Below are 14195 nucleotides of genomic sequence, written 5' to 3'. Positions count from 1 at the left end.
TAGTTATTTTCACATGTCTCAGCAAATTAGCACTCTGGCTAAAACTCTCAAGAGCGGATAAAAAGACAGATCAGGGAAGAAGAGGACTTGAATCACTCGGTCTCGCCAAATATAGCTGAGTTTGAAATACAAAAACCCACCAAAAGATCTCGTTAGTCACTAGCAGACTATCGTGAGTTCTCTAGCTCATTTATAGAGAATTTAATACTGGATAACAACCTAAAGCCACTTTTCCACTGCACGGCACGGCACGGCTCGACTCGACTCGCTTTACTTTTCTGAGCTTGCTTTTCCACTGCAGTTTAGCGCCGTCTCAGCGTGGGTGCCATCTTCCACTCGCCTTCACGCAGGAATAATGCTGTATTATAGAAGCCCTGTACAAATACACGGTCAGGCCGTACGCCAAACGCCTTTCCCGTTCGCTGAACACAGACCCTATTAAGGATGTAAAATAACGGCGCTCTAGAACCTACGTAGTGCCCGATATGACGAAGTTAGATTCATCCGCGACAGGAGCGACTTCGATAAACGCCTGTTTGGAAATCGGTAACAAGCGAGACGTAAACATCTAAGACAGAAACCTTTGTTGTAATTTTATCTGTAGTGAGAGAAATGATACATCATTTTCAATGAATAGAATATTACCGTACGCAAAGTATGTATTAAATGACACATATATTCAGGCATAATACAGAACCACTCGTTAAGGAGAATTCCCTACTCCCTCAGTGCCGTACCGTGCAGCGGAAAACCACCATAAATTCCATAATGAAGATCAACTTGACGCCTATCATTCTCTATATACAGTACATACCAAATTGGAATCTATTTTCGTCTCATTTGCATACAAAATGAACACAATTCAAAATGGACAATTGGTTTCAAAGCTCAAAATCAGACTTCTTCAGAGATGTGGTGTTCGTTTGCAGGCTAAAATGTGACTACCGGTTTCCTCGAGTTCTCAGCACTCACCTCAAAGACCTTGAGCAGGGTGTTCATGTAGAGTCGCCGGATGCCGAAGGACACGCCGAATATAGCCGGCACGATAATGAACACCAGCAGTAGTGTGAACCACACGGTCAAGGAGATGCCCAGCAACATGCATAGCAAGTTATCAAAAGGAGACACGAACAGACCCATTCCTGCAACCTGGTTCAATAATTTCCAAAAAGTTCTTTAAAAAGGGAGAAAGAAGTCAAAAAGGCAACCGATCTAACGCCGTTCAGGGTGTAGGTCTCCAGACCATGTTCTGTCTAAAACGAGAGTCTTCGTGTCTAAGGAAACAGGTCTATAACTGTGTCCTCTTCACCAACTACGTCGTCTCAGCTTCTCATTTCACCAGAAATAGCCTCCGATGTCCAAAGGGGCTTGTCTTGTAATCAAAAGCTAGTGATTCATGCAAATTCGGTCACGCTGAACTCTTTCCATTGTGTATCACTTCACGTGATAAGAGGTGATTCCTGATTTGTTTATAGCAGCAGAACTTCAGGAAACTTAAAAGCTGGCCATAAAATAAAGTCAAGGGCAGCTTCTCGTCCAGTCCTTTTCTTCTACCTGGAAATGAAAGAAAATACATCTATTTAGAGTTCGTCTACGTTCATATACTGACATTCATATAACACACTTGTAATATAATAATAAATATGACTGACTGCACCTCAGTCAAATGAAGTGAGTGAATAATGCAATAATGTATAATCTGTTAAATACATATAATTGTACTTACTTAACTGATTTACGTTCTGAACTTTCTGTAACTCTGCGTGTAACTTGCCGAACGTGAGTCTGCATAAACTTTGTCACGCCCAAAAAAACTGGGATCTTAAAGATATTGCTTGGTCAAGATGGACAAATATGCAATGTTTCACGTTTGTTATCTGAAGATTTTTTTTTTTTAGCTTCTTTTCTTCGCACTGAGGCAAGAAGGCTAAAATAGCTAATAAGTAATGGAAATCTGTACTTGTGTCCTTATAAGATTTTAATCACATGCTTTTACGCACTAATGCATCTCCATTTGGACAGACTAAAATCCCATTGGTTTGGTATTAAGCAAATCTGCTCATGACATTTCAAAACACACTTCCAATGATATGCTTCATTTTTAGTTGTTTTATGAACTGCACCTTGTTAGCATATATCCATTGGCAAAGCATGTGTGTGTCACCTGCTGGGTGGGGTTTTGGTGGTCAAATGTGACTTGGAGAGATGGATGTATTTACATTTGTGTAACATGGCTAAAATGCGTCTAAGACCATCTAAGTGGTTTGAGCGATTGGAAACTGTTGCAAATGCGTCTTGGGTGTACTTTCATTTTTATATGGAAAATCTCCATCTGGATATAACCCTGATATGAAAGACACACGAAACAATGTGTAAACAAGGTCTGTCTCATACAATTAGTTTTTTTTCTGTATGTCCATTTCAATATGCTTGCTCCAAATGACACTGCTTTGTGATATCACATTTGCACTATTGCAAATTCGCATGGTTGTTTCAAGTCTTCACACTGCAGTGGAAGCATATAATTTTTCACATAATATCCAGCTTTCCAGTACATGTCTACACTTGGGAGGTGGAATCTATTGTAGAGGCTGGAATCATACCAGATTGTCTTGGGTGATGTACATTTGGGGTACATTTGGGTGGCAATGTAGGAAACCATGAATCAAAGTGAAAGCAGACCGACATGTGGATGAAAAAAATGAACAAGTTGACAAAACGTCTTCATTGGACGCCAATGAAGAGCACACGTAAATTATAGCCGCTCAGGGTGGATTTTTCCTTTAAGGCTGCTGATTAAGAAGAAAATTGAGGGGGAAAGTGACGACCATGATGGAAGTGAGGGGGTTAATTTCTCAGTGGGTCTGAGGAAGCAGAACAAGGAGCTGCTTGAGTGAGTTTCCTCCCACACCCTGAGAGTGGGAGATCTGCCACACTCACAAATCCGACATTATCAGAGCTGATGTGTCGTTCCGCTACAGAGCTCATATTGTGGTACAGAGAATGCTGCGTGTGGACAAACACACGAACAACTATGCGTTGTCTAACCAGTAAAACTGAGCCAACTGTCATACATAAATTAGGTATTCTCAGCTTTTCGTTAGCTGGCTGTCACGAAGTGGACAGTGTTACCAACTTAGTGACTTTATCATTAGATTTGCTGACTTTTTAGACTCCTTGTGCAATTTATTATTTTTTTTTAAAGAGCCTAGTGACTTTTCGAGGATTCGAACAGTCTGTACAGCTCTCCAATTCACATCACAGCTGCTGGTGAAACACGTTGAGAGATCAGGTTCATTCGACTCTCCACATAAAGCCTGACTTAGTTATGGTTGTATGACCGTTATAGTTTCCAATGACCAATCACTTATTAGCAATTTTTCCCAACATCCAATCACAGATCAGCATTATTCTCAGCAGCCAATCTTAGGTCATGATTATTCCCAACGACCAATCATAGATCCACATTTTCCCCAACATCCAATCACTGATCACCATTGTTCCCAATGATCGATCACCGATCACCATGTTCCCAATGATCGATCACCAATCACGATTGTTCCCGATGATCGATCACCGATCACCATGTTCCCGATGATCGATCACCGATCACCATGTTCCCGTTGATCAATCACTGATCACCATTGTTCCCGATGACCACATTTTACCATTACATTAATAGTTAGCTTGTGGCTCCATGACCAAAGATGTTTGTCTTTCTATAAAATAAAAAAAAGTTATCAAATTATTATTATAAACTATTAAACTACAGTGCTGTTTAATTCATAAATCTGATTAGTCAGAAAGTATCCATAAAGTTTCTACAAACAAAACAGCAGCTTTAACAGTAGGGCAAAGGTGTAACAGAGTGCAACCTATTTACAGTATACATTTATGTTTATGTTAATTATGTTGTTTTTCTAAATATGTTATTGTTTAGAACATGGATGTTATCTTATATGGTTGGCATTTATTTAACATGGAAAGAGTCTCCAGTTCACGGTCAACTTTTCCACCACAGGAAAAAGTCTTCACAGACTTTTTCAGAACAGTTTGTGATTTTTGGTTTCTTGATAACAAGCTGCATTTTATGTCTTATTGACCTCAAGAAAGACAAAAGAGAGAGGCTGGTACGGGAAAGCTATAGCTGCTATAATGGAAGCGATAACAGGTACTATCTTGTCTCGAGGTCTTTCCACAAAGATAAATGTAATTATAAGAAGAAGCCTTTATTTGTCACATATATGCTACAGCACTGTTAAATTCTTCTTCTTTTTTTTTGTTTTTTTTTGGCATATGCCAGCTTGTTAGGAAGCTGGAGTCAAAGTGCAGAGTCAGTCATGATACAGCACCCCTGGAGCAGAGAGGGTTAGCCCAACAGTGGCAGATTGGCAGTGCTGGGGCTTGAACCCTCGACCTTCTAATCAGTAACCCAGAGCATTAAAGTCCCAGTGACGTGCCTTAAATCGTGCAGCATTATTCTATGTGCTGACATAATTTCCACTGCTCCTCCCCCTTTTTAAATAACCAGTAGCGTTTAGCTTACCTCACAACCTGGGATAAGCTGTACTTGACAGTTAGTACCATGTATTTTTATAATGTTGGGGCGGGGCTCTTCCGATTCTAGAAAGCATTTGATTGGACAGAAAATCTGATGATTACCTGAAGTGCAGAATGAGGTCATCGGAATTGTTGATGGTAGAGAGAAACTGTACATTTTGAATGCATATATCGTCTCAATTTTGTCATTGTTTTGGAGTACACACGCTTATAGATCACCTTAAGATTAACATATTCATACTAAAAGCCACAAAAGTTCCATTTTGGTTTCATGGGGACTTTAACCGTTGAGCCAGCGCCACCCTCAACTATTATCGAATATTTTTTTAATTTAATATATAACCTGCTGCCAACTGTTTTATTCTGTATTTATTTTCTATTCTGATGAAATTCTTCATGCAACACATTCAATGAATATGCAAATTAGTACGTGACGTCATCTGGGTACTTCTAGTTATAGTGACTGTTTCAGCATGAATGAGCTACTTTCCCCTGAAAAGAGTTTGCACAATGTAAATACTAGGAACTTTTCGCCACGTTTTACTTCCCTCTTGCTGTAGTTACAGCGCCATCAAAGCATTAGGGGGAAGACAGTAACACATAGATAGTAACAGTTCAGTATACATGTCATTGGACTACTTATGCACTTACTCAGATTAATCATTTCTGGGGGTTTTGCATTTACATTCATATTTATTCACAGTTTGATACAAAACTGTCACCGTTAGATTTCCAAACCCAGCCAGATAACTCAGTTTAGAAGTATCTACTAGCAGAAAAAAATTTAAATAAAATAGTTCCTCCAAAGATAATGTGTAGTCTGTTATTGTAGTTAGCGTTAATCAGATCCCGTTAAATGACAGTGTATGTAACTCTAGTATGTAATGTAGCTTATGTAATGTGTCTGATTCAAATATCATCAAAAATACAGCTCGCCTCTCGCGAGCATTGGTGTTAAAATGTGTTATATACTCACCCCGGCGATTTAAACCCAACTCTACAGTATGTCAAATGGCTGTCGCTCAGCTTTATCCTCATCCCTGTAGTTTATTCCGCCAGACATGACCGCCGGCTCCCACTCCGCCGCTGAGCTTTTAACCCTACCCGTATTCAGATAAACCCCGCCTCCTGTATCAGGATTGGCTGGTACCGCTATCTGTCCTGCAGTAGGATTGGGTAACAATAAAACCGTCCAATCAGAAAAGTTCATAGGATGCTCTCGTGAATGGAGAATACCGGTGGGGAGGAAAACACATGGCTTCGAGTTCCAAATAAGAACTCTAATGTGATATTGCCATCTAGTGGTGAATATTGTAACTGTCTGCTTATTCCTGTTCCACTGAACTTCATTCAAAGCTGAGCTTTGTTTGAAGTTTTCTAGGAAATAGAAGTTTAACTGCATGAAAAAGCAGCTTTTTGAGGGCCAAATGTTCCCCCATAATGGTAGGAATATCTGACCGACCTGCTGGAAAAAAGCAATAGAAACCTTCACAGAAATTCTAATGGTTTCCATTACAAATACCATTACAAACCGTCAGCTAAACATTAAAACCATTACCATTACTGGTCTTTAATGGTATCCACTAGACATAACATGCCATCAATAGAAGGCAACAAATTACCAGTAGAGATCCACAGGGACCATTACAGTTTCCATTAAAACCAATATAATTCCCATTATAACCATTAAAACCATTACAAACTCTATGAGGGTTTCTGTTGGGGTTTTTTCCCCTTGTTGTTGTTGTTGTTGTTGTTTTCAGTAGGTCATATATCTAACATCGTCATTTGGTTGCTGAACCATTATGGAAAGCTTTTCCAATTTTCAAATGTCCAGTTTCAGTGAGTCTGTGCCCACTTTAGCCTCAGATTCCTTCTCTTGGCTGACAGGAGTGGAAGCATTTGTGGTTCTGCTGATCCAATACGTTGTGCTTTCTGACATGCTTTTCTGCTCACCACAGTTGTAAAGAGTGATTATTTGACTTACCGCAGCCTTAATTTCAATATACAGATTTAAATGTGTGTTTATATGCAATAATCTATAGTAGGCTATATAGATTAAATCATACTTTTAGAAAGCCACTGTAAGGAATATCAGTGTCTAAAAGAAAAAGAAATTCCTTTTTATTCCTAATTCAATTAGTGCCTTTATTTATTATTATCATAGATATTTCCAATGTCTATTTTAATTTATTTCTTCTTGAAAATTGAGCCTTGAACCTTAATGGTAATTAAACTTCATTTACTACATCCAGGACAAACCACAGTCCAGAAGATGGTGCTCTTGTAATACAGACTTTTAATTTAGCCTTTAAATCCAATCGTCTGAGAAGCCCGCAAATAATTTCCACTCATGGTAGCTTCAGGTAAATATTTAGTCCATATTATATTTAGTCTTTTAAAAATGTGTTGATGGAAAAAGGATGATCATATCGCACGGAATACAGCACGTGCTCTGAGGCCAGGAAAGGTCACTGGATACTTTTTACTTTGAATAATCACGATGAAAACACTTACCTGTGCCGTCTGAATATAATCGCAGTCAGACTGTTTCTCCACTGCAAAAAAGGATCGAGGACACTGGCAGGACAAATGAGTACCCAGATCTCTTCACCCTCTGACCTTTGACCTGTTGTATCCTAACATTAGGACATCTCAAGTCAACCCTGTTTCTCTCAGCTCTCTTAGTAACTATCAAAGTTCACAGCTCTGTGTCTTTCTCAGCATCTCTCAATGATCACAGCCCCTCTCATTTACATTTAGAATGAGAAACCCTGAAGAATCAATAAATTACAGACAAATACAGGATCAAATCTCACACTAAAAGTGTTGTTTCTTCTTTTCATTTGAATACTATTTTAGAAGCTTTGGTTGTTGAAACGATGTCCACAGTTAAATGCGCTAACCTCCTAATTTACTGTTTGTATTATTACAGGGTTGGTTCTACTCAATGGGTTCTCCGCAAACAAACCAAATTCCTAAATGTAATGTAACAATTCGAGTATTGCTGAGCTACACAATGAAAATGCTAGAACCTTCCCATTTGATGTGACCTGAGTTCAACTTCCCCTACCATATCCTTACTTCAGGCACTCTGAGACAAAATCAAAAACTGGTCCCAGATTAGCGGTAAAACCCAACCACCAGGGTTGTGAGGGTTACTTTAAGAATTTATTCTGTGACACTTACAAAGTACTTCATAAAAATGCCATCAATAACATAATCCAAGTACCACAATATGAAAGTAATGTAATCTGATTAGTTTTGGATTTGGCTTCAAGGTCATATATGTAAATAAAGTCAAGAGAAAAGCAGTATGATCGAAAACACTTGTATTTAGAGCTTATTTTAGAGCTTAAAACATGTTCAATGTTTGGATTTGTTTGAATAAAATAAATAAAGAAATAAAAGTTCACTGTCCCTGATGCGGGTAACATTACATTACAAAAGCTAGAGTGACCATATTCTGGTTTTCCAAAAAGAGGACACCTTTGGACGACATACTAGTATTCATAACAGTGTTACTATGAATGCAGACTTTCATCACATAAATATATATAAATAAAATTGCTTTCACTCTGCCCATGTTTTTACATTTTTTCCTGCATTCTTTTGAATGTCCATGGAATAAAATAAAATAGATGTCATGAGTATACCTTCTGCCATCATTTACACATTTGAATGGGCGTGTAATATGAAGCGATGTGATAACATGAAATTCAAAATGACCCTATATGGTCGTGGGCATTGTTTCGACTCAGGACAGCTGTCATTTGCTGCTATTGTCAAGCAACTGTTTGACGGCGTACACAACAGCCCTTCAACTTCGCACGTTCTCTGAGAGTAGGCTAATGACCGAGAGGAAGGAATTTGGCCAATAGTTGCTGCAAGCCTTTTAGAATCGACCAGTTGATGTGTGAGAAGGTGGGAATTACAGACAGGGGTTAAAGAAATGCAAATATACGCACACATGTTGCAGTATATGTCCAAAGTGTCCGTAGTGTATGAATGGGTGTGTGAATGTGTGTGTGATTGTATGCCCTGCGATGGATTGGCACCCTGTCCAGGGTGTACCCCAACTTCCCGTGACCCTGAAGTGAAGGATTAGCGGTATAGGAGATGGATGGATGGATGGATGTTGCGGTATTAGACCATAAGCACATCATAATGAAACTAAAGCCGAATCCCAGACACTTTCTCAAGTTTAGACGCTTTTTTAAGGTCCGACAAAGAGGACATGTCCGGGAAAAAGAGGACGTACGGTCACCCTGACAAAAACAATTCAAAGAACAATTTGTGTTCATTTCTACCAAATCAGTTTTGTGCAAAATTTATTTGCACATGCGCCAGGAGGTTGCTCATGTGAGTCACAACTGGCAAGAGAGAACCAGAACTATAATCAAGCAGCTGTCTATATTGTGTTGTTTTAACGATTCATGTCTTTGGTTTCAAATGAAAAAAATTGTAATCCTAACAGTATTCCCTTTTTTTTTTATTTTTTCTTTTTTTTTTTTTTACAAAATGTACTTGTAACTTGATTATTTTGTTTTCTGATGTAACTGTAACAGATTACAGTTACCATTTTTTGAAAAAATCCTGATTACATAGCATCATTACATGTATTCCGTTACTCCCGAAGCCTGCCTACCGCTCAGCTCAAACCCTTCGAGCTCAACAGGTGGTGCTTATACTAGGAGCATAAGCTGCTTGAAGGTCATGAATGAGGTCAGTGCTGGCCTTTAACAAGGAGAGTCAAAGAGCCAGACAGTTAAACCTCTTTTGATGTCACTCAGAAGTCTGTGTGATCTGAGATCAGGTTTAATTTTTCCCATGATGACCTAGTTTAGCCATATAGCAGGGGAAAACTGGTCTGTGACCTGTTCTTAATGGATGTAGATTAGAAAAAAGGTGCAAAGTCGACAGACGAGGCAGGATTTTTGGTGGGATAACTTACTGTGATTGGCTGTGATGGATCAAACACTGAGGAGTGTTCAGGATTCCCAGTCCATAAATACATCCACAGTAACCCACAGTGTATACCAGAGAAGAGAATCTCCACTTGGTTATAAAGTTCCTTCAAAGAGGTAAGAGCCAAAGATTAAAACCTTTCTAACACATTATATATATATATATATATATATATATATATATATATATATATATATATATATATATATATATATATATATATATATATACACACACACACAAATTCGAATAAACAAATGTGGTGGAATATTATTTAATTTCATACTTATAAATTTGTAAGAAAAAAGTTATAATATTAACCCTATTCCTGACCACACATTAAGCTTTAAACCTATGCATCTTTTCATATGACATGGCTCATATAGATTGTTACAAATTTGCAAATGTGATGTTGGAAAATCAGTATATTATAGCAGTATTAATACAGTATATTATAGCAGCATATGGTGTTGTTAAAGGGCATCATTCCATCTAATATATCTTATAGTCTTTTAGATCATTCTGAATATTTAACAAACCAATTCAGGCCAAGTGGAAGGATATTAAACATGTCTTGCTTATTCTATGGGCTTCCTACAATCTCATTAATTAGTATCCTTTTTGAATTTAGAAACAATGTGGATCCTTCGAAAAGTCCAAGAGAGTGCCGAGAGCTTTCCGGTGGAGATAACCCGACTTTTGAGTAAAAACTCAGATGAGATCTCAGCCAAGGCAAATCTTCTCAACAAACTCCACAGCAATGTCCTGACACCAGATAAAATTCCAGATTTCTTCCTGCCTCCCAGGCTGAGTAGACGCTCTCTAGTTACAGTGGAGGGCATCGTTTCACACTGCCTTGGTGAAACTGGAGCCAACTGCACTCAGACACCTCAACCAAAATCTGACACAACTACTACAGTGATGAAGACAGATAAAAACAAGGGCACCAGGGTGGGCATGAGGGGCCACCTAAAGCCAATTCCGTTTTCACTTAAAAACTATGAGTCTGGTTTGTTCGAGAGTCCAAACACTCGGCGCAAAGAGTCATTGTTTCACTCTGCAATTTCCAGCTACACACTTGAGCGGGTGACCAATAGGGCGTTGCCAAAACTGCCCTCCATTGCACTGCTGAAAGTGGGTAGTGTGGAGAGTGACACCAGTTCGTCTGCTGATTCCTCTCCTCACAGCTCACCACCTCCGATCAGGAGCAAACCTGAGACCATTTCGATGACACATTCATCATCGAAAGAATCTCTCCATAAAGATGATTTACTGAGCCCAAAAAACACAGATGACAAGATCAAATTGGCAAGAGATAGCCATGTTGCTCAACCTGCTACCTCATCTTTAACCCCACCTCTTCAATTCCCACTCGACATGCTCCATTGTCAGGAATGCCTCCATAGTGAGCACGTCCTCCTCCTCCCACGCAGGGGCTGCATTCGTCTCTCTGCCTCTCATGCCAACATGGATGGAGATCTATCCACCATTCGAATTCGGGTGGTCTCCGTGGAGGACATGCGTGAACCTGGTGACCTCCGACCACTGCACTGTGGACTCACCTTGAGCCTGAGTCCAGGCAAGCTGCAGCGACAGCACAGCGCTATCATCAGGAACTGCCGCAACCCCGTGTTCAACGAGGACTTCTTCTTCACAGAACCAGAGGGAGAGAAGCAAGGACTGAAGAACTTTGCTCTCAGGGTGAAGGTGCTGGAGAAGAACTCTGGTCTGGGAAGGGCTGCAGTGCTCGGGGTTATCATCAAGCCACTCACTGAGCTACTAGCACTGTAAAAGCAATACTACAAGTCATCTTTCCACCATGAAACTCTATGTGCTTGACTTGATTTTGATAGTCAGATCATTTTGACCTGAGAGTAAAATGCTGTTTTTTGTTTTGCTTTTAAAAAAGACCAACCAGCAGGAAACATTGCTGCTTCATAGCTCCAGGGTCCTGGGACTGATCCTGAGCTTGGGTTATTATCTATGTCCTCCCTGTGTCATGTGGGTTTCCTCCTGGTTCTCCAGTTTCTGGTAGGTGGATTACTAAATTGGCCCTAGGTCTGAATGTGTGTGGGGGTCCATTCAAGGTGTGTCCACCGTTCCCAGGATAGGCTCCACGTGACCCTGACCAGGATAAAGTGCTTACTGAAGCTGAATGAATGAATGAATGAATGAATATTTGCAATCAAAAGAATCATGAATTAGATTTTTAAAAACTTTTTCTCCATAAATATTGCTTATACTGTATTAGTAATACCAGAGATAATGATGATAAATTATACATTATACGCTAGCTTCAAATATATCTCACATAAGACAACATTAATCAGACGTACAATAGAGAAAGTGTATTACTACCTTAAACATGTAGCTGTAAATAATCTAATTGATTGTTGACTTTGCTCTTGTTGCAATGTATTTAAACATATTGAAAGGGAATTCAAGTATGTTACATCGTGATGTCGTGTGACATCTAATGTCTAATATGTTAGCGCATTTCCAACAGTATGGATATGATGCTTGAATTCGTATTTAATTGCAAAGCATCAAAATGCATATCTGGTCATGTGACCTTTTAAGGCGTACACAGACGAATATTCAAAGCTAGAATATTGATGTATTTATGGATAGCTGTTTGCGAATGTTATGAATGTCACAATGTATTTTGGGGGGAACGACAAATATTAAACTCATCATGCATATATAATTATGAGAGATTCGATTGAACCCATAGTTTGTGTATATTGAAAAGTGTGTATTTTGTTGCTTTGATGTACATTACTGGGGAAAATTAAGTGTTATGCTTGTGACATTTTTGCATTATGGTGTGTCCTGCACAGCTTCTAAAATTCGCACGTATACGGATAAAATAAAACTGAATATATATATATATATATATATATATATATATATATATATATATATATATATATATATATAGAGAGAGAGAGAGAGAGAGAGAGAGAGAGAGCTATATATAGCTTATTGTTCACTATATAGCCTATAGTAGACATTTGGTAAAATTGTACATTTTATAATAGAATTAAACAAAACATGTTGTATTTCTGTAGCTTGAGTAAAATTAACATCAGAGACATTGACACAAGAGGGCAAGCATGAGCTTCCTGTGTTCATTGCACTAAACAACATCATTATCGTTGAGTCTAATGGTAAAAGAATTAGTAGTCTGTTATTATACTCTTTAATCAAAGATAATCATAATCAATGTATATAGGATACAAACAGTGTCTCTCCCTCCCACCACATCTAACTGTATATATATATACACACACACACACACACCCATACACACAAACACTTATGCACACACACACTGCAGGAGGCGGCACACGTTTGGTTGAGGGCAGCACTGAGCAAGAATAAAGACCGTCTTAATTAGTGCAATAAAACCCCAAGTGCTTGCTCTAATGGAGAGATGAATGTGCAGAGGAAGCTGCAAGGGACCTTTCTGTTAACCGCTGTCAAATAGGCAATTACCACAAAATGAGTCGTGTGTGCACCTTCAAACGCTCAGTACCAGTGTCTGTGAAAAATGAGCATGGCACAAATGTGTGCAAACACTTATATCAATAAATGATGGCTCAGTTTCCTCGTTAGTCACAAATCCAGATTAGATGCGGTTATTATTTAAAGTTCTGCCGCAGTCACTTTGGACAGTCTTCCAATAAAGAAATGCAAATGATAACAGTCTCAAAATTCTGACCATAGGTCTAAAAGTCAGGGTTTTACCTCTAAAGGAGACTCTGAAACTACTAAAGAGAGCCTTGCCAAAAAGGTACTCATTACTTTACTTTAATAATTCATAAAAAGCAATCACAAGAAGTAGCCTAATCTCTAATAATCGACTATAGTGAATGCCATTAAAGCAGAAGTTGTGGAAGTAGAGGACCTTGTTCAGTGCACAGAATGAAGAATATTTCATTAGCCAAAAGAGCAGAGAGCGAGAATTATGGTAACCTCATCTATTGTCCAGGTGACCTCTCTTCATCTTCAGCTAATGCAGGCTGGATGAGGTTTTTATTGGTGCTGGCTCAGCCAATGTTAAAGTGGGCAGGCAGGAGACACATGGCCAGGAATGGAGCTCACCAATAACAGGAGAGGTCCATGGGCCTTTGCTGAGATTTACCAGCTGCTGGCTGTAGCAGGAACGACTGCCGTGCATGAATCACACCACAGTGTCTGGCTGTTCTACATCACACTATAGGTTTAAGGATGACTAGGAAAACAATATAGGAAGGTAACACTGGAAACGTTCAACATTATGGCATGTAAGTTCTGATTTAATATGTTTTCTAAAATTAAAATCCTGATGAATTTGTGCAGACTGGCAGCACATTTACAAATTCTCCATGATATTCCTGATGAACAATCCTTCTCAGTTCAGCCAAATGTTACTCTACTCCTATAGACCTTCATCAGTTGGTTCAGGTGTGCTTTGTTAAATAAATTATGAGGATTGGTTGGGGGAACCCTACAATTAACAAGTGGAAGAAGGTAACTCTTCAGATCCTATCTTCAGAGCAGTGTTTCTATATGTTATATAAATAATATCAACTAATCGGAGCGTATTAATTGCCCTTTTTTGCTTTAAAATTACAGCCCTTTCCATCTCTGTACTGCATATTATCTGTATATTTGCATGTTCA

General features: G+C 38.9%; 2 protein-coding genes across 3 annotated transcripts in view; one reads left to right on the top strand and one right to left on the bottom strand.

Moving 5' to 3' along the window:
- LOC108265165 (glycerol-3-phosphate acyltransferase 4) overlaps positions 1–5679 on the bottom strand; it is a 33442-nt gene extending 27763 nt beyond the window's left edge. For both annotated transcript variants that reach the window (XM_053680127.1, XM_053680128.1), the window contains exons 1-2: positions 5537–5679; positions 973–1554 (exon numbers count right to left, since the gene is read on the bottom strand). In XM_053680127.1, the coding sequence (XP_053536102.1) occupies positions 973–1140 (168 nt within the window). In that variant the 5' untranslated portion in view covers positions 1141–1554; positions 5537–5679. The remainder of the gene's footprint in view (positions 1–972; positions 1555–5536) is intronic.
- A 4216-nt stretch (positions 5680–9895) lies between these two features.
- Positions 9896–12386, top strand: LOC108265219 (C2 calcium-dependent domain-containing protein 4C). The gene has a single exon (XM_017467345.3). It carries the CDS (start codon positions 10165–10167, stop codon positions 11317–11319), a length of 1155 nt encoding a protein of 384 aa, XP_017322834.1. The 5' UTR covers positions 9896–10164; the 3' UTR covers positions 11320–12386.
- The last annotated feature ends 1809 nt before the right edge of the window (positions 12387–14195 follow it).

Source organism: Ictalurus punctatus, chromosome 5 (genome assembly GCF_001660625.3).
Source record: "Ictalurus punctatus breed USDA103 chromosome 5, Coco_2.0, whole genome shotgun sequence".
Classification (NCBI taxonomy): Eukaryota; Metazoa; Chordata; class Actinopteri; order Siluriformes; family Ictaluridae; genus Ictalurus; species Ictalurus punctatus.
Note: the sequence above shows the minus strand (reverse complement) of the source record. Positions and strands in the feature narration are given on the sequence as shown.

What these genes read in the sequence shown, in the direction of transcription:
- LOC108265219 (XM_017467345.3), top strand. Translation starts at nt 10,165, where the DNA reads ATGTGGATCCTTCGAAAAGTCCAAGAGAGTGCCGAGAGCTTTCCGGTG.